The following is a 20,912-nucleotide window of genomic DNA, read 5'->3' as shown; positions in this document are numbered from 1 at the left end:
CAAGCTGCCTAGGGATGAGGTGGTCACCCAGCTTTACCCTTGCTCAGTAACCCAAGAGTTTGGCTCTACCTCTTTTGCCTCCATTTTACTGCCTGGATAAGGTCTTTGAGGATTCAGTGCAGCAGCAAAACTCAATAAAATCCTGATGATGGAAAGGCCCTATTCAATTTTTGTTATTAACATGCATTCCAACTCGTGCACTCAGGGGTCTTCCTTTAAAAAATATAAAGAGCAATGTGGAACAGTAGTAAATATTCAGTTACACCCTCAGGTTACTCAGGAAACAAAAGAAAAGCCCGACCTATAGTCAAAGGTTATTGTTCAGACCACTCAGCTGCCAGCACAGCTCAGACCACCAGATCAAGCTCTGCCACAGCCTGAGCTGGTATTTATATCTGCTTCATCCTAAGCATTTCCAGTCACTTCCAAAACAATCAGTGCAGTCACCAAATTACACTTTGCTTCTACAAACAGGTCCTGGGCAGATGGAAATTTGCCAGCATGGATCCAACCTGTGGGCAAGAACCGTCTCTTGTGTACCTGGTTAACTGTCACGTATGAAATTAAGTTAACAAATGGCCTTTCAGTTCCTTCAATCACTTTGCAAACTTCCTTTCAGTGCTCCAGTTGTTGACAGTTACTCTTTAGCTCAGTTTCCCAGAGAAATGAGTTTTGTGCAATCCCTCTGTTCACGTGTCTGTCCAGCCCCCTCCCAACAACTCTGGAAATCGTTGGCCAATTGTAAACAAATTTGGCAGAGGGGTATCCACACATGCTTTGTGAAAACCATGCAAATGAAAAAGCTCATTACACACCAGAGAACCCACAGAGATTGTGCTGCTCGTGGAACTGATTCCCTGGGCAGGCAGTAAGAAGGAAAAAAGAAAAGCGTTACCATTTGTTAATGGCACTCAGAGGTCATTTAATCCTCTTGTTCTCTCCTGGTATTGAGAGTATCTTTTCACTTTATCCTACCCACTGATTTACTATTTTCAGTAATCATGAGCAAAATTATTTGTTTCACAACTGCACTGTCACTTGACAATCTCTCTGAATTCCATGCAGACACATCTGGGATTGATAGCCATTAAACAGTTATGCACATGTCCTGTCTTAAAAATCAATGTAGAAGACAGTCAGATGTGGACAACCCAGCTGTCTGGTATCACCCCAGCATTTATTTATTCTTATAATATGTCCTGGAAACCAGAACTCTACTAGAAAGAGCTTTTTTCATATTATCCGCAGCACTTATTATGCAAGCAATTTAAGTCCTCACAGTAGGAGTGTTTGGGAATCAACAAATTTGCTCTGGCAGCAACGAAACATTCATTACTGGGTTTGCAGTGGGGAGGGGTTTGGTTGAAGGGGGGAATTTTTTTAATGTTTTTTAAGACTTTGTTAAAACCCGAGACAAAAAGCTGCTTGAGGGACGTTGAGTAGGACTCAGCTGAGAATCAGAATGCTCTAGATTTATGCTGGAAACTGCATGTCCCTGCCCACCTGAGGGATGTGAATGCTGATGTGTGTGTTCCTGTGCCAAGACCAGAGGTCCCCTCTAACCCTTTTCCTTCTCACTCTCACTGCTGCTATTCCCATGCCATGCACATCCACCCTTACTCCAGCTTGGGGAAGAACAGGTTAAACTCAGCCAAGAAGAAAACAAGCAAGAGAAACACCTTTCCTCTTTCTGCTTAACTGGATAATTGGTGAGCAGGAACCTGCTTGATGAGTTTCAGCAGCTCCCAGAGATCAGGCAGGGCTGTTTCTGAGAGCTGTCGATGGATAAACACCTTTAAGCTGAACAACAGGGTACCTACCCCTGCTAAGGCTGTTTGTTGTTTTTTTTTTTGACAAGTAAAATTTCCAGAAGGCAATGAAGCAGTTTGTATTCCAAAGATCCATCCCCCAACACAGTAAGAGCAGGGAACTGAAAAGGCAGAGTATTTTATAGATGTTATAAACATAAAGCTTACAGTCAGGATAAAGAAATGATTTAAAAAAAATGTTTAAGTGAATGGAGAAAAATGAAATAATTATTAACTGCAATGGAGAGAGTGTAACAGTAAGACTCAAATGAATAAATTAACAGGTTCTGTCCTAATAATTTAAGGGGCCAAGAACATTCTAATCCTGCTCTGTACAATCCTCTGGGCTTATTACTTGATACCATTTATCTATAACGCAAAGATTTTACTCTCTGCACTTAGTGATTTTGAGTCCATTTGGTTAAAAAAAATGAACACAAGGGTTGATTTTCACACAAGGATTATCCTGTCCTACCTATATCAGACCTGTGTGCAAGCACGTGAGCTAAACAAACAAACAACAAACGAAAGCAAACCCGGGTAAAGTCTTGCTGCAACCTCAAAAGAGTCACAGCTGTATAACCACCAAAGCAACCCCTACAGCCATCAGCCCATACTATCTTCATTTCTATTTCTTCACACTGATGTTTCAATGAACTAAACAACTGATAAATAGGCATTTAGACACGCTGAGGTTTAACATTAAGACCCAAGCTCTCCCTTCCTGAAGCTCTGAGAGTTGACTCCAGGTGAGTCTCACCACAGGCTTCCTCCCAGGTCAGTCCTTTTATCTCTGAGGATGCAGGAGAGACTAAGAGAAAGCAAACATATATTTATATTCTAAACAACAACATACAGATTTGGAGAAAAGTATTTCAGCTTTGCCAGAAATGTCTCTGCTCAGAGACAGCTCTGATAAAGTTACCTTACAAACAGGTTTCTCAGTTCAATAAACCAACCAACCCCCTCCTCACCATATTTCAAGAGATGTCCCTTCATAAAGTAACAGGAACTGCTCCTCAAACACTCCTGCTTGCCATCATATTTTGTACCCCCTCCCCAGGCATTATGTCTTTTTGTACTACTTTTTCATGCATGGGTGCCCTCGGAGATGTTGGAGTTTGAAACCCAGAGCCAATTTTCCATAACACACTGTATTTTTGAAAAGCCCATTTTTTGTTTCACAGAGAAATAAATGAGTTTGCATCACAAAGGCTTTATACCCCCCAAACCCAAAGCCTCCCATACAGCTAAAAATCAAATCCAGCTTTATTTTCCTGCATGAGTCAGGCTGCATGCAAACAGCTTCTGAGGAAGGCAACTTGGGGTGGAGAACAGAACTGAAGTAAGAAACCCAGAGAGGGATACTTGTTCTTCTAACAGCACACTTCTATTTTCCCAAGACATTTGCTAATATTTTCATTTTAAAACTAGAGGAAAGCCACCCCCTTCCCCCCAAAAGAAGTTCTAAATATTATAAAGACACACAAGGACACACTTTATTATTTTAACAATTATTGCTATTTTCAGAGCTCCAGCACAGCTACTTCCTTCCATAATTGGACTTCAATCAAACCCTAGTGAAGCTTTTGATCTTGGAAAGAGTAACAACACAGCTCTGTTATCGGCACAGAGGGGGCAAAGAGTAGGACATCCAGCGTTTTTCAATAAAAGAAAGTTAATTGCTTTGACTTATATTTATCAAAGGTCATGGCTATAAGTTCTCAGTGCACATACATAACGGTGCACACTGAGAAACCTTGTATAGACTGGCCCAAGTAAGTGTTGGGATTATATTCTCTGTGTGCATTAAAACAAAAAAAAACACACACACACAAAAAAAAAGGAGAAGAAAAAAGCAGCAAAACAATGCTAGATTACTATCCAAATATACCCCAGTGGATGTCCTGCCAAATAGCAAATATGTGGCTGTAAGCTCCAAACTGAAATAAAAGCTTGGCCAGCAGCCCAGAGCTCCACTGTATTTTGCTCAGCCAGCCATAATCTGGCAGAACAGAGTGAACACATTTGCAGCCACGTGATGGAGAAGCCCGTCGGGCCAAGCTGATTTCCTTGTGTTGGTTAAATGTGATCTTCAGACTGTACACATCAGGGAAAACGTGAGAAAGTGGGAAACAACCAGCCACGGGCTACAAACTGAAGGGCAGCATAAAACCACTTGAGGAGTTTGCCTAAAGGTTGGGGTTTGCAGTGCTGGGTGTTAATGAGGTGTTAACTGGGCTCCTGGGCTGAGCACATTCCACGGGGGTGCTGAGCACCCAGCATTCACCTGGATCTGCTCGGGAGTTACACCCCATCAGCTCCTTCAGGATGCAGATCCTGAGAGAACCTGAGCGGCAAAGGCACTGTAAATCCTCCACTGTACAGGACTGAGAGCTACCCATCACTGGTTCAAAAATGCAAAATGCTGAGTGACTTTGAACTCCATACTGAGAACTCCATAGTCAGAGGTGCTCAGGCCTCCCAGGATGTGGCCCAAGGTGGTCCAGGACACCCCCTGGGATTCAGACCGTGCAGCCACCCAGCAGCACCACTGAACACAGAGAAACATTCATGAAGTGCGACAGAATTTGGCCAACGAATTCAATCGGGAGAACGTGCAGAGTCTAAAGGGCTAGAAGCTGCATCAAGGATAAGGTATTATATTTTGATAGCAGTATAATATTTTTAAATAACTGACTTAAGGGTGGACAACCAGCACCCCTGGCCAGAGTCAGAGCTGCACATGACCCGTGAGAGCACGTTACATGTGGGTGCAGAAAGAAAAGCCTCCAAACACAAGATCTCAGAAGTACATCCCTGCTACAGATAAGAGCAGCTCAGCTAAAACAGTCACCAGAGCACCTAAGAAAAGTGAGATTTGTTTACTCTCTAAGAGAAATAAATTGATAAACTAGACACGTGCAGCACCTGGTGAAAACAGAGACGCGCACGAGTTGACAACTACACCTCCAGTTCTCTCCCTGGCTCTGGCTAATGAGTCCTTTTCACGTGTTCAGAGCAGCTTCCAGACTGAGACTACCACGATTTTCAACAATGACATCAACCAGGTCGCACTGAGAAAATTGAGCAGATAAGAGACATTGGGAAAGTGTTTCTTAAACCTGGTGGTGAGCCCGGTCCAACTGAAGGATCAGCCTTTCTGAGAGCAGCCACGTGATTACAGGTGCATGAACACCAGGCCTTGGAGTCTGGACAATCCATGCCCTGATTTTTTAAGTGCCAAGGCACCAAGGTGTTTCAAGCAGACCAACATCTGTAACTGAAGGCTTGTGGTTTAACCTCCTCAGAAGGCAGATATGCAGGTTAACTTTAAATACGCTGCACTCTTTCCTAATTCTCTCATGTAATATAGAGTTGAGTGATGCCAGTGTTCACAAGGTCAACCTCCTGCTCCATTTTACTCAACTGGTGTTGCTCTCAAAAAATGGTTCAGTCACCATTCTACTCCACTTCAGAAAAACCTTCTGCTGGTGAGCAAGCCCCGTTGCCTTTGGCTTTTGTGAATTAGTGGAGTAAGGCACTGTAGCAGCACATGGCTGAGGAGCATGACACAATCTAGATATGTGACTTATTAACCTGATCTCTTATTTATGCTCTTCTCCTCCAAGAGAAACAACCTTTGCTACGGGCAGGGGAATTAACTCCTCATTTTTGAACGAATATCTGTCAGTCCCTCGTGACTAACTTGCTTGGGTTGCTGAGGTCCCTGGAAAAGTCAGGAAATGGAGAGTGGGAATTAAACAGCAGTGCCCCAAGGTATTTGTAGTTTCACTCCCCAAAATCTGCACACTCTTTACTAATCAGAGGATCACCCAGCTCAACAGGGCTGTGATTCTGGCCACCCTCCTTTAGCTGCCTAGTTGCATTACTCCACCCTCACCCTTCAATAAGCAAAGAGAATTGGTTTATTCCACGGGGCCAGCTCAGCATATAAAAAGGATACACCAAACTAAATTATCTCATGATGAATGCAGCACCAAAAAACTGAAAAAAAAAAAAAACAAAAACAAAACCAAAACCAAACCAACAAACCATTGAGCAAACATATACTGCTGTGAAAATTTTATTTTGACATTGATATGCCGCTGTGGTGTACTTCAAACAACAGTGAGCTCAGCACTTGCAGTTATTTCAGATGTGTATCTGATTTTTCACTCTTCCAAAGTTAAGCTCAAGGTAATATTTCAGACACATTAACCCCCCCAAAAAAAGGAGAGGCAGAGAAAAAAAATTGCAACATTTCCCAATAAACTTTCTCCAAAATCCTGAGTGAGGAAACAGGAAGAAACTCTTGAGTGTCTTTTCATACAGCTTTTTTTTTTTTTAAAGGCACTTCACATCAAATACACAACTGCCAGACCAAACGGGCTTTGGGACCTCAGGTAAGTGTTACCTTACCACAGAGGGTATCTGGAAACAGAATGTAGGGGCAAAGAGAGGTTCTATCCCATCTGTAAATGCCCTCCCAAGTGTGTGTTTGGGGGAGAGGGAATGGGACACAGGGGGAGCAGGGGGGTCCACCCAGCAGAGCTGCATTACACCGGGAGCGGGCTGTGTCACCACAGCCTTAGCCCGACACACCCATATTTTACAGCACACAATGTACTGTACAATTCACAAAGCCAAGAAACTCAACATATCTAATCTGGCAGAAAAACAAAGTCATATCAGGTTAATCCAATTCTTAAATTGCACAACTTTGAAAAGACCAATGGGAAAACAAATCTGCCCCTCACTTGTGCTCCCCTATCCCTCCTCCCAGCGCACATACCCTGCACGACCTACTTTTCCTCTTTGATCCCTCAACATTTTTAGCCCACTCTCACTCTCCCCTGTTCCTCACTCCCTCCTAACCTCTCTCCAGCACAGACCCTGGTGGCAGAGTGGAAAGTTTCCCAGGTTTGAGCCAGTGCTGTGTGGGATGAATGGGGAGATGGGCACACAAAGTCACTTGGACACCTGCCCACATGTGATACTGCCATACTGGTGAGAAGAGCTCTCAAATCTGAAGTTATCTCACCACAAGGTAGTTTCAAACAAGGCAGCAGAGCTGGGGCCATTCTGCTGCACAAGAGGAACAGGATATTGCAAGGTCATGGAAAAGTTCAGAAAGTTTTTAGGTAAAACAACTGTGCTCAGTTTTGGAGAGGACCAAGCCCCTTCCACTGCTCAGGATCAGAACCTCCAGGATCATGGTTATAAACCTTATAGCTGGTTTTCTAACTTCTCTTTTCAAATAAAACCCCAGAGTCTCATAAAAATCACAAAGCTCAAGAAGCTGAGGATTTCCAAGGAAGAATAACGGTGGGAAAAAATTTGTGACCCCCCCACAGTCCCTCCAACACACACTAAACCAATTAAATTTGGTTTCTTGCAGATTCTTTTCTCACAGTGAACTGGCATCTCATGGTGTCTAGAAGGGTGTCAGCTTTTCTAGAAACATTTCACACAGATCAGGCATTTTAAAGGTCTTATGTGATTTTTCTGATGTAGAAAATGCACATTTACATTACTCTTCCTGCTCAGCAATATATTCCCACCCTATATCCACTCCTATACCCCCTCCTCTATTTTCATGAAATTTTAGGACTGTAACTATTCTTTCAGAATCGCTACTTCTGTGCCACATGTGGTTAAAATGAGCCAATACCCTCCAAAAAAATCAGCAAGCAGGAACAGGCAAGAGACCACACATACCTAGCACGACTGGATTTGGTTTGTTTTCATAGAAACCCCCCAGTGCCCTTCTCTCCCAGCAAGCAAGAGCTGCAGGAGTTACACCCCCAGGAGGGTGATGCCCCCGCCGAGGGGCCGCAGCTGCAGGGATTACAGACGTCACCAACATCCACATTTCCACTATGCAGCACAAAGAGGGAACAGTGCTGTGGCTGATTGCTGCAGGGTCCTTCAAATTAAGTCAGTTTAACCCCCTCTGTTTTGATGAGGAACAGGATTTGGGTTGGAGTGCTTAGTTCCTACTTACTAAGCATTAAGCTAAGCGCACAGCTGGTTTTTTTAAGCAGACTTCTTGCCGGAATAAGACTCATTTCCAAATGTTGCAATGGTGAGTTTGTAAAAATGACTGAAGAGTTTTAAGTCATCTGCTCTGCTTCAGTGCAGCCCTCTCGCCTTGAGCCTGTGCTTTATGTTCTGCAGCCTGTGCAGGGCACTCTCCTACAAGAAGGTTTAGTGCTATTATTTCGGTAATCTCGCTGCCCTAAAAATATTGATTGCTCCAATAAACACACTTCTGCAGTATTTTGTGCTTTCAAGTTTCACATTATTGTTCCTTCGTTTCTTTCAAAATGCTACTTACAGTTTCCTTCCTCTCCACATTTAATTTGTGTTTGAGTGCTTTCAGCTGTACCAGGGTTGCTGTTACCAGGTCACCTCAAATACACCGATGTCCAAATACACGTTCAGTAAGTGGGGAGGCCTTGCAGGTGTTTTAAATAAAACTTAAAATCTGATCATTGCCACACAAAATCATGGATCTTGCTATGGAAGAGAGCCCTGTTCATTCAATTGTTTATTAAATTCAGGAGAATCAACCAGTACTGTAATGAATTACTTAATCTTTGACCTATTGTCCACAGCCATGTTCCAGAACAAAGAATTTACAGCAAGCTGAGCTCCCTAAGGCTAATTGGAAAAGAACTCTTTTTTTTTTTTAAAACTATTCTCCATCCTCCACAAATCTTTGCCAAACTCTGTATTTTTGCCTCTCTGCTTATACACCTACATAGCTAAGGATGGCATTTTGTTACAGGTGAGTTACTGCTCAAGTTCACTCTGCTTCTGCTTGTAGTAAATGCATGTTAATGAATCCATCTGTGGGTTCCTGTCAAATTTTGTTTCAGTAATAATCTAGATTTGTGTTCCAGTTAAAAGGGAGCCTCAGTTTTCTAGAATCCTAATGAAATTTGGATTTTTTTTTTATTTCCTCCTACCGACAGCCACACACCAAAACACAAGCCAAGAGCTTCAAGATGCTCAATGCCTGTTTTCATTAAATGCCAAATAATATGAACAAGAGAATAATACCAGCAAGAGCTAAAGCTGTTTCTCTCAAACTTGAGGAGAGGACCCTGAAGCAAGATCGTGCCACATTGGAGGGGCTAAGCCACGGTGTTGGATGGCACACAGCAAAAATCTGGGCCAAATTTAACCCTGGCAAAATGTAATTGAGAGAATGGGCAGGGAAGCAGTACTGTGCAACAGCTCCAGGAGTGTCAGAAACGTGAGAGGTTGAACAATAACCAGCATTTGTTTAAAACGTGATGGAGAACACCTCAGTTCTGCAGAGCTGAAGTGCTGTGAAGAGCCCCAGCAGGAAAGAAAAAAGAAAAAATAAATGTTGCAACACGTGCTGCCTCACCTACCTCTGTGTTAGCTCTCCCCACAGCAGCTCTGAAGCTCTCAGGACCAAATTCAGCTTTTTGATAAACAGAAAGCTTCTTTAACACCATTTTTTCATTAAAAAAAAAAAAAAAGATGATACAAGCTACAAAAATCTGTTTGCCATACATTCATTTTGACACAGTTGTGCATTTTAAACTCATTTCCTATATATAACTTAGTCCATTAAATGGAACAGATTTGAGGTTTAAGCAAATGGTTTTTTTCAGAGCTTTCATTACCTACTTAATGTAGAAGAGACCAACCCACAGTTTTTCTTGAATATAACTTAATTGAAATATTTTTTCTGATTACCAGCCTTTCGTCAAATTCAGACAAAATACTGAAAATTATTTGTTATGAGAGGAAAACTTAAAAAAAAAAAAAAGGAAATTTATGATCATGTTTGTGTGATATAAATACTAAACAGCAGTACTGCCAGGCAACCAAGCTTCTGATTTCACAATGCTCTGAAGTCCTCTTTACTGATGGTGACTATGCCCTTTCATCCTGTGAAAACTCCACTGGTGCACTGAGAGCTGTTACCCTCATTAAAAAAAAAAAAAATAATTCCAGAAAGATGAATGACAAGTGAGTGAATGGTGACATTTTGCTGCTCCACCTGGGAGCTGACGGAGAGCAGTCAACAATCTGCCTGCCTGCTGAGCCACACAGAAATCAGGGAGACCACATGAGGAGTAAAGTACTTATTGCTCAGATTAATTGGCAGAATCTGGCCTCTGCAGCTTCCACAATTGCCAATTTGCTGTCATATAAATATGTAGAGATTGAACAATTTAATGTGTTTCCAAGTAGCTTCATCTAATCAGATAATATCGATGTCTTTGTATACACCTCCTGATGAGGTCTGCTCTCTTCACTATAATGTATTGTTTTATGAAAGACTTCAGGGTGTACTTGCTTCTTAAATAAAATCAAATCACTGCCCAGAGAATCCTGCAATCACTCTCCAAAGAGCTTTGAGATGGGAAGCAAAGCTCTGAGAAAGTCACTGTGCTTGTTCTAGGTAATTGCAACAAGTTTGACACTCAAGACACCCTTAAGGGGACAAAACCACCCCCCAACAAACCAACAACCCTGTGTGTATCCTCTTCCCAACTGTGGACAGCCCTTACTTGCCCAAGGAGCTCTACCTGTGTAGAATTGACTATTCCCAGTGAGACCTGGAGAGTCAGGCCAGGGATATTTGAAAGTATAGCATAACACCCAAGATTATTTCACGCTATTTACTGTTTGAACTCTGAGTTAACTTCAAGTCCTTTCACGCAGTCGAGCAATTACTTAACCGATAATCAACATTTAACAGTGAATATTAAAATTAGCTCCCTTGAAGGAGACACAGTGTTCTTGCTTCCAGCACTAACGAGCCTTGTGCGTTCAGCACTTTTTCCCCCCCTGTTATCATGTGACAGGCTATTTTTAATATTTGCCTGAATATATTTTGCATCTCCCTTTGATCCAGAGAGCTTGTGAGGCTCGTCTGCAGACCGAGCCTCCTTTGCTGTGGCAGCGCAGGGCGAAGCTTTGCCACCTGGGCAGGGGCTGGTGGGGATGGCAGGAGCAGAGCCGTGCTGAGCCGGCTGCACAGGGCAGGGATCCGTGCCTGGAGCACATGGTCCTGCAGGCACCGGGAGCCTCACGTGAGGCTCAATGTGCAGAGCAGCTGCCGGTCCCAGCCCCAGCAGCTGGTTTAGCTGCTCACTCCCACAGGCACGTGTGAGACCAGAGGTCAGGACATTCCCAGCTCCTCCCGCTGCCGCAGGTAGAGCCCTTCGCCTCTCAGAGAGGGGGGCTCCCGCGACACCTTCCTGCTTGTAAACAGCGATTAAAGCTCAGGAGAGGATTCCGCACGCAAGCTGGGAATGCTGCCCTTCGCACTGCGAGGCTGTGCTGGAGGAGGAGGTCACGTTAAGAAACACAGGGGAAGGGAGGCTGCAATACAGGGAGTGTTGCGCACACACCCTTTTTGGGCTGCCCCTGCACCCAGTCATCCCCAGCATCCAGCCAGAAGGCTGGATGGAGCAAGAACAAACCTCTCCCAGTTGGCTGCTGCGCCTGTCACAAACAAGAGCTCCAAGAAAACGCCAAAAAACCCACCCAGCCCCGCCTGGTGTCAGTCACTGCAGCTCAGTGGCTGCGTTAAGGAGCAAGAGGTAATGGATACTTACACTCTACATGGAATATCTCAGCTGAATAAATAAACCACGACATTTAATAAAAATCTTTGTGTTCTTAGAGGGGGGTGGGAGGTGTAAGTGCACCTCACATGCAAACAATTCTCAGCTTTTTGATTAACAAGCCTCAAAATCTGTTTTTTTTTCTTTTTTTAACTGAAAGTGAAGCCTCGCAGATATTGCACACAGTTATATTTCTGCAGTGGATTACAAAGCTTGTTTTTTTTCCTTTTTTCTTTCCTTAAATAATCTTTGGCAAGTAGGCAAAGGCACCCAGCCATCCAGGGACCAGAGACTGAAAACCACCATCACAGAGCACAAAGCAGGAGCGAGCTCTCTCAGAACCTCTGACAGCCCCGTCCTCCTCAGGGAGCAGGGCAGAAACAACACCTGGTTATCCCCAAGGCACAGCCCCACGTCCAAGGCTTTGGTAGTAAACAGAAAACTCAGATCTAAACCACAAAAATCCCAAAAACCTAATTAGGGTCCTTCACCAGACTCAGCCTGATGCCTCTGAACTCTAATTCACACCGTTCAAACCCCTTACAGTACCTGCCCCAATCACCCCCACCAGGGAAAAGAGCCAAAAAAAAAAAAAAAAAAAAAGGCAACAACCACGTAGCTACCTGCAAAATATGTACTTCCCTTTACACACAAACCACTAAAAATTACTCCAAATTTCCTTAAGGACTCTGCAGTTAAACAGAAATTTACATTCCACCAAAAAACACGGCAAAAGACAACACAAGGTGTGGTGCACGAGATGAAGAACCACAAAAATGTGTTTGCAGTAATGGGTTACTTTAAAAGCTTCATAAAATCTGAAAACCAACCTACCAGCATCCAATACCAAGACAAAAAAGAAGTTATAAATGCATCTACACAAGATGACGACTGTTGGTCTGGAATGCTAAAATAAATCAAAATACTATTTTTCATTAACAAAATCAGTGCTGTGAAAAATACGTGGTTCCAGCCTTGCAACAGTCACTGCCCTCTGTCCCTCCTCATCAAAAAAACCCCAGCATTTGCTATATGTAAATTCCCTGAACAGAAATGTATGGGAAGTAGGTGCTTCCTTAATTCTTTGCAGATGATAAACTGGTGAGCCTAAACATTTTTCCAGTGAGCAGACAATGTGAGCTGGAAATACAGAATTAAGTTACATTTATACAAAACCGTTTTGTTGTTAGTTTTTTTTAGGGGGGAAATCAGTGAAGATTTTGGTAATGTCACATCTACAGCACCGCTCTGCTGAGCCTGATGACATTCCTCACTCTACGCCAGTGCAGATTTCCTGATTTCCAGAGATGGTATAAAACAAGTTTGGGCAATGCCACTCACTTTACAGACAGATAAGGCTTGTGTTTCAATGCATGCACAAAATCAAATCTCCTTATGCTGCTCTTCCACAGACCAGCCATGGCCCAGACACCCCAGGGAAGGTCCCTGAGTCACACTCGGGGTTCCACGTGCAGGTGAACTCCCACCCCTGGAGTTGGGAATTCTGACCACCTGCACGTGCTGCCAAAACCCACAGAGCCATTTAAAGCAGGGACACCAGAACCACAGGGTTTGACCCTTCCTTCAGCTCCACACCCTCTAAAAGGCTTCCACTGCCAGGCAAAAGGCAGAAGACACACCAGTGAAATATTTTTAGGAGAATTACTATCACCTAAAAAAATCCAGTTTTCCTAAAAGTAGGAAGATCACATGAAATGAATTTATATGGAAATTGTATACTCTATGCTATTTTTGCCTGGGTTTATTGCAACAATACAAATCACAACAGCCATGCATACTGGAATGGTAGCTCACAGCAATTAAAAATTCTTCATGTGGTAGTTAAAAAAAAAAAATCTGTTTAAAAGTCTTAAGATCTATTAACCAACAGGCTCCATTGTAATGATTTTAACATTCACCTCCATATTTCAAAACAGCACACTTGCCTTGGCACTTTTATGACAACCCTAAATGCTCACTTTTACTCAATTTTTTTTTTTAAATATGTTATATTCTCAAACTTGCTCAGATGCTAAACTGTAAGATCTTCTCTTCAAAGCTGATTGTCAAAGTAATATTTTCACATCACAGCACATAAAAATTTCAACGACCTAATGATAAACCAGTTAATTAAGTCACAGTTCCTATCTGTAATGGGGGGCAAGAAAAATATTATTTAAGGAGTGAAATGAGCTCCCTTTTATAAAAACCAGATTCAACAAAACGTTCTATTCTTGTAAAGGAAAAACGGTGTGGGGAAAAATAACTGCAAATTTAGATGTTTTATCCCACCCCAAGAGACATGATGTCCTTTCCAACAGTAAAAAAGTGCACAGCGAGATAAGTTCGTAACCCTGAGCTGCAAATGGCTCAGGAAAAAACTCCCAAAAAATCAATGAGTTGAAAAGTCACACAGACAGCTGATTACAGATACATTCTGACAGGTGATCGTTAACAGCCTGGCTCATAACCAGGCTCCTCTGGAAAAAAAAAAAAGAGAATGAGGACAGATTATCTGCTTTTAATTTTGTGAGTGCATATGCGACAGAATACGGTGGGGCACAGAAGCACTATTTTTAAAGCTGGCTCAGAAAAAGCAAAGGGTTTTATATCCTGCTCTTGCCAACTCCAAATATATTTTAACTTTGGAAACCCTTAGAAGTTATTAGTTAACTATGAAAAGCCTTGAAACTGAAATGCAAAGCAAAGTCAAATCCACAGAAAGTAAAAGTAAATGAAATCCATGACCAAACACACACTTCTGATGGGGGGGGCCAAAGGAGTCTGTTGACAGGTTTGAGAGGTTTTGGGGGGTGTTTAATTTCTTTTTAACGGGACAGGAATGTTACAGCCTTGCAAGGCTTTTTTATTTCGTCCTGCTCCACAACTTTTGTCCTTCTATTTATTTATTTTGCCTCCTTATCAGATGATTCTGACAATGACTTCACACGCTGAGCATGGCAAAGGATCAAGCAGAAGTAGAGGAGTGGTTTCCTGCTGCCAGGAGCACACTTTGCTCTAGCACACCTCGTGTGAGCAGAAGAGCACAATAAATAAGTCACTCTCGGTGGTATTTTTTATTTTTCTTTAAAGAAAAAAGGCAAAGCTTCATGTTTTCCAAACTTCAGTGTTGACACTATTCCACTGGCCATGATCTCAGCCATGCTGGTGTCAAGCCAGAGCAGTTATTCTGGATTCATACTAGTGTCTCTAAAGGGATGATCTCAAGTGCTAATAAACTAATAGAAGACTTCCACTGACATCAAAGGGGTTGAAATTGTGCATTACAACCAGACCTTGGAGTCCATGATGTTTTCTTAGGCTTAAGGTGACTACAGATGCAAGCTATGAACTCAGGTCAGAGTTGCACTCAAGTTTATGCCAATTTAAGCAAGATTATTATGTAGTTCCAAAATTCAGTTCCTGTGGCAAATTTTACTTTGCTCAACAGAGAGTAAGATTATGGCCAAAATTTCAAATAGGAAGCATTGAGCTTTAACTCCAAAATAACTGCCCACTCCTGTGTTCTCACATCCCATACTGGCATATTCTCTTTGACAGTCCTTTGCCCTGCTCATTTAACACTATGGCATCTATGCCTTTCTATGCTCTTACATGCTAACAGCAAGGCTACCAACAAAGGAAAGAAGTTTCCTTGGAATTCCCACAGCTTCCTTAGATAATTTAAACAAAAATCCTGGTGGAGCAACAACTTAGCGATAACAAGAACTATTATTTTTATTTTCTGGACTGTGAGTGACTCGAATCCTATGTGCTCTAAGCTGCCTGTCAAGTGCACAGGGAGAAGTACTGATTTACACTGGGGAGGAGGGCTCCTGCCAAATTCCACAGGGGAGTTCTTAGGGCTGATTTACCTGGTCTGACCGGGCTCTGCATGCAGTTCTGCGACACCATGCCTGGATGGACTGAAGTAGAAGCCCTGCTGCTGAGGTCCATGACAGAAGGTGATGCTGAGGTAGCTTGCTGGAGACCTGACTGGTGTGGGCTAGGCTCGTGCTGGTTTGGGCTGGGTGGAATGCCATTTTCTGAGAGGAATTCTTCCAGGTCCATGTATTCCAACTGGAAAGTGTCTCCATCGTATGGCAGTGTCTTGTCCCATAATGTTGGACCCAAGAAAGCTGACTGAGGGACTGTGGTACCGGTGCTGTCATCATCTAACTTCTTCTCTTTGTCTTTTTCTTTACCGAATGCTTCAACAAAAAAAAAACCATAATAAAAACGTAAGAGCTTAGTAATTAAAATATTAGCTACTACATTTCCATCCTTTCTGCTGCACTCACAGGTGGTAAGAAAGGAATACTCCCTTCAGAAATATTGATTCCCTCTACCTGATAGACAGTTGAGCCAACTGAGCACCTTTGCTGGATCTAACCATGTTTTATGAGATCTCTATTTTTAGTTAACAATTCCACGGCATGCATGGCTTTGAATGTCAGCTTCAATAAGTACTCAACAGACTTAAAAGTGAGTATAAATACTCCAGCAAACTGGAAGCTGTTGGTGTATTCCGTTGAAAAGGAACAGCCTTAACCTAAAATACCCAGAATTTGTTATCCTGACATGTTTCTAAATTAAGGTCCCAGTCTTGCTGGTCCTTTCACAAGGAAAGTAGCCCTGAAATTCAGCATTTCCTAACGTTACCAACATACAGTGGCAAAGGCTTGACAGAACACGATTTTGATGTGCACAAGAGACAACAAAAAACTCAAAGGTAGAAGCAAAGAAAAAGTTAAACCGATGCTTCCCCATTTTACAACACCCAGTGACTCCTATACACATTTTGGAAGCGAAACGCCTGATTTCTCTACGGGATTTGCAAGAAATCCGAACTGATAAAGCTTCCTGTCAAACCACCGAGCCCTCGCGGCGTTTTATTTTTAACCTCACGCAACAGCCCCGGTGAAAGCCTGGGAATGGGACTCGGGAAGCCGAGGACACAGGAAGAAGCCTTGTGGCTCTGCAAGACCTTCCCTGGGGTTTCTGGTTTTGATCCATCGCAATACGCGGCGCGGTTGTGCCTCCGACCCCCGCAGAACCCGCAACTTTCTCCCGTTAAGCCCCGGGGGGGGAGCGGGGCCGGCGGGGGTTTGGCGGGGGGTCCGGGAATGGAGCGGGGGTCCAACACCCAAGCACCGCCCGGAGGCCGAGTGGTCCGCGCTCAATCCCGTCCCGTTAGTCGGGCCCGAGAGCGAAACGTCCCGGGGCTCAATGGCCCGGGGGACGGGGGGGGGGGTTTTAAAGGGAAAGGAAGGGAAGGACGCGCGGCCCCGATGGGGTCAGAAGGGGGAGGGAGGGAGCGATCGCTGCCACCCGGGTAGAAGCCTCACGGTCTTCGTGAGCGAGGCGGCAGTTGAGGCGGGTTTTAGCAGCGACTTCAGACGGTAGGTGGGCGGCAGAAGGGGGTTCAGCGGGATCGGCCGCGCATGGTCGTGATGAGGCGGGAGGAGGGAGGAGGAGGGTGAGGGGTGGGAGGGGGGTGCAGCTGCGCGGCGAGCGGTCCTTGCCTTCTTCCCTTTCCTGCGCCGCGGAGAGCCGGGCGCGGCCGGTGGCGATGGGGGCGCTGAGGGGGCCGCGGACAGGGCGCGGGACCGGGCTGCGGGTCGGGCCCCTCCGTCGCGCAGCAGCAGCAGCAGCTCCGCCGCCGCCGCTCCCGGGCGCGCTTGCGCCGCTCTGCGTCCCGCCCGCCCCGGGCGCACGTGCAGCGCCGCTGCCGTGGTCACGCTCCGGTAACTGGCCTCCGCCTATTGGCCCGCGGCGCGCCCGCCCACGCCCGGGGAGGACCGAGCCCTCCCACGCCCTGAGGCGCCGCCCCTGCACGCGGGGCGACGGTGAGGGCTCGGGGGGGGGGACACACAGACACGGGCTGACTCGGTAGCGGCTCCCCTCCCAAGTGCTCTACCCGGTAACGGGAGGATATGCCGTTAAATGAATGTTAATGATGCGCCTATATGAGATGTTAAGAGATGTTAAAGAGCCTGACGTTTGACCCTGCACGCGGGCAGCCGAGCGTTGAGGGGCAGCCGGGACCCGGTTGGTCAGGGCGGGCGGCCGGGCGCGGGCTCCCACCGGTGTCGGGGGGAATCGGCCTTCGGGACTGCGGGGGTTGGCTGGAGCTGCGCGGAGCTCCTGCAGCTCCCAGTGCTTCTCTCCCAGGTACCCGGTACCCAGGGTGACAGCGCTGTCACCGCCGCGAGCAGGGCTGGCTCCCATAATCTCCTTCGGGTGGGAAGGGACCTCTGGAGATCATCCAGTCCTACCCCCTGCCAGGGCAGGGTCACCTGGAGCGGGTGACATAGGAACGAATCCAGGCAGGTTTGGAATGTCTCCAGAGTAGGAGACTCCACACCCTCCCTGGGCAGCTGTTCCAGGGCTCTGCCACCCTGCATGGAAAGAAGTTTGTCTTCATGCCGAGGCAGAACTTCTTATATTTTATGGCCGTTGCCCCTTGTTCTGTTGCTGGGCACCACTGGGAAGAGTCTGGCACCATCCTCTGACACCCGCCTTGGAGATATTTATCTGCATTAATAAGATCTTCTCCAGACTAACCAGGCCCAGCTCCACAGTCTCTCCTCATAAAAGACATTCTCCAGACCCTTCATCATCTTTATGGCCTCCACAGGACCCTCTCCAGTAGCTCCTCACCTTTCTTGTACTGAGGAGCCCAGAACTGGACCCAGCACTCCAGATGTGGCCTCATCAGGGCCGAGCAGAGGGGGAGCATCACCTTCCTCAACCTGCTGGCCACACTCTTCCTGATGCACCCCGATGGTCAACTTGTCACCCACCGAGACTCCCAGATCCCACTTTGCCTCAGAAGGGACTTTCCTCCCCTTGCTGAGATCCTCATGTCAAGCACAGTTGACTTTCCATCTGCTCAGGCCTTCAGCCACCTGCCGTGCAGGCTGCACAAGAACCGTACTCATGCCAGAGTAACATCACCCTTCAGGTGCCTCTGGGCATCTGTATCTCCCTTCTTCTCACCTGTCTTTTTTTGGATGGCATTTTTCAAAGCTTTACCATCTGTATTTAATTGTCACTCTTTCTTCAAAAGACAGTTCTTTTACCACAAACAAATATAAATAATAATAAATATTCACTATAAGGAAATAAATTATGTACATTAACTGCCCAGTATTTAGAAATAAAAGCTGCCTGAGGAACAGAGAGCTGCCCTGAGTGTGAGTTGTATTCTCTCCTGTAGCTATTCTGTGTGTGACCAGTGACAGGACCCGAGGGAAACGGCTGGAGCTGTGTTAGGGGAGGTTTGGGTTGGATATTAGGAAAAGGTTCTTCCCCCAGAGGGTGGTTTGGCACTGAAACCGGGCAGTAGTCACAGCCAGAGTTCAAGGAGCATTTGGGCAATGCTCTCAGGCACATGGTGGGATTGTTGAGGTGTCCTGTGCAGGGCCAGGAGTTGGACTCGATGATCCTTGTGGGTCCCTTCTACTTCCAGCTCAGGATATTCCGTGATTCCGTGCACTGACCAGCGTGTCATCAAATGATCTGGCTAAACCAAGCGACTAATCAAAGTCCAAAGTACATTCAAATCGATAAAACTGCACTGGCACAACCAAAAACCTGAAGGCTGGGGATTGTGACCGTCAGGCCCTGCAGAACCAGAGACAGAGTGACATGAACAGACTTAGGGCACAGCTGAGCAGGGCTTGTGAAGAACCTTTGGATGCCACAGATGCCACATGGCTCACGACTGGAGCAGGAGTGTGACAGTATCAGCACAGGAGTTTTTAAGGGTCACCTAACCAAGAAAAAAAAGCATTGGATTATTACCAACGTTGCTTCAGAAAGCCAAATTGCTGGTTACTGGAAACCTTTAATTACAGAGGTACAGATGAGTGATATGAAGCTTAGGGCAATTGCTAATCCATATGCAGATGTGGTACAGAATGTTTCTTCTATGCTGCATAAAGAAAAATAGATACATTTAGGAGATATGATAAGCAGGGAAGAGGAGTAAACAGAACAGAAGATGTAAATGTAATGGGGATATTGGGAAACACCACTAACAAGATAAGTTCGGGGTGCAAAGGAAACTCAACTTGAGGCAGAAAGAAACATTTTCAACACAACAGAACGACGGGAAACCTGCACTGCCTCACTGCTTGACACAAAATGGGGAAAATTACGTGTAGATCAGTGCAAGAGTGGAACAAAAGGAAGAACCAGACACTGAGCACCGTGTACAGTTACAGACCCCGCATTCCCAACACCCAGGAGCTGGGAATCTCCTGGGTGAGAAAGCCAAAACAACTCTTCTTGATTTATGAACCTGCCAGAAAAGCTGAACAGAGTGAGTACCTGAGCAGGGTGCTGGAGCTGTTATTTTCAGTTTCACACTACAACAGGAGCAGTAACTTAACTCCAGCCTTACCGCACAGGCAGGTTTCCTCCCAAGTAGCCTAAATTCCAGACTGTCAGGACACCACTGTCTGTACCTACAGGTTACTGATTTGTACTGGCTACAATTCCTTTGTGCTATTTTGACCACTGGCTGACCCCAAATGCTGCAGTCCAGGTAAGGCCAACCAAGACAAAACACAGCTAATGATACACTACCTGCATTTCTCCGTTTCCCAACCAAAATACTCTTTTGTTGGCACGTGTTCTTAGCTGAGCATTCACCCATGAAATGTTTATTTTATGATTTATGAAAGACTATGCAGCTGCTTAGTTTTTGTATAGAAATTATCTTGATGGGTGTCATATTAAGAAAAAAAAACCAATATCAGCCCATTTTTGTGTTTCTGCTCCTGGCTGTTTCCATCACAGAAGTGGGATCATTTATATGGCCCACAGATCCTATTCTTTTCACACCAATTACCTATCAGTTAATGTACCATTAAGATTTTTTTTTTTTAAATGTGATTCTTTAGCAAAGACAATTCTAGAAGACGATTTTAAACTTGAAATTCCTTTACACTTTTCAGGGGTCCTTCAACCAAGGCGTGCTCAGGACACAGCCATGAGGTATCTCTGGTGCCATGCAGACAGCATGGGCTGGGGACTGCCAGGTGACCACAGCCCTGGGCCATCCCATCTGGACAGGTGTTGGATTGGGAGTCCCTGCCAAAGGTCTGAGCACCCACAGACAAACATCCCTGCCCAGCTCTGGGCATCCATGGACACCCATCTCTGCACAGCTCTGAGCATCCATGGACACCCATCACTGCACAACTCTGAGCATCCATGGACACCCATCACTGCACAACTCCGAGCATCCATGAACTCTCATCCCTGCCCAACTCTGAGCATCCATGGACACCCATCAGTGCACAGCCCTGAGCACCCACGGACACCCATCACTGCACAACTCCGAGCATCCATGGACACCCATCAGTGCACAGCTCTGAGCATCCATGAACACTCATCCCTGCACAGCCCTGAGCACCCACGGACACCCATCACTGCACTCACAGGCCCCCATCCCTGCCCAGCCAGTGCACGA

The 20,912-nt window shown here is 45.3% G+C and overlaps 1 protein-coding gene across 3 annotated transcripts in view; it reads right to left on the bottom strand.

Moving 5' to 3' along the window:
* The window catches only part of HLF (HLF transcription factor, PAR bZIP family member), a 34,323-nt gene extending 18,686 nt beyond the window's left edge, over window positions 1–15,637 (bottom strand). For 2 of the 3 annotated variants that reach the window (XM_029960040.1, XM_029960041.1), the window contains exon 1: window positions 15,304–15,637. In XM_029960040.1, coding sequence (XP_029815900.1) covers window positions 15,304–15,499 — 196 coding nt within the window. In that variant the 5' untranslated portion in view covers window positions 15,500–15,637. The remainder of the gene's footprint in view (window positions 1–15,303) is intronic. The other variant, XM_029960039.1, reaches the window with a different exon arrangement.
* Between the last annotated feature and the right edge of the window lie 5,275 nt (window positions 15,638–20,912).

The sequence above is a fragment of the Manacus vitellinus genome, unplaced genomic scaffold (genome assembly GCF_001715985.3).
Source record: "Manacus vitellinus isolate BGI_N305 unplaced genomic scaffold, ASM171598v3 scaffold_24_pilon, whole genome shotgun sequence".
In the NCBI taxonomy this organism is placed as follows: Eukaryota; Metazoa; Chordata; class Aves; order Passeriformes; family Pipridae; genus Manacus; species Manacus vitellinus.
The sequence above is the reverse complement of the archived record's forward strand: the minus strand, read 5'-3'. Positions and strand labels throughout refer to the sequence as shown.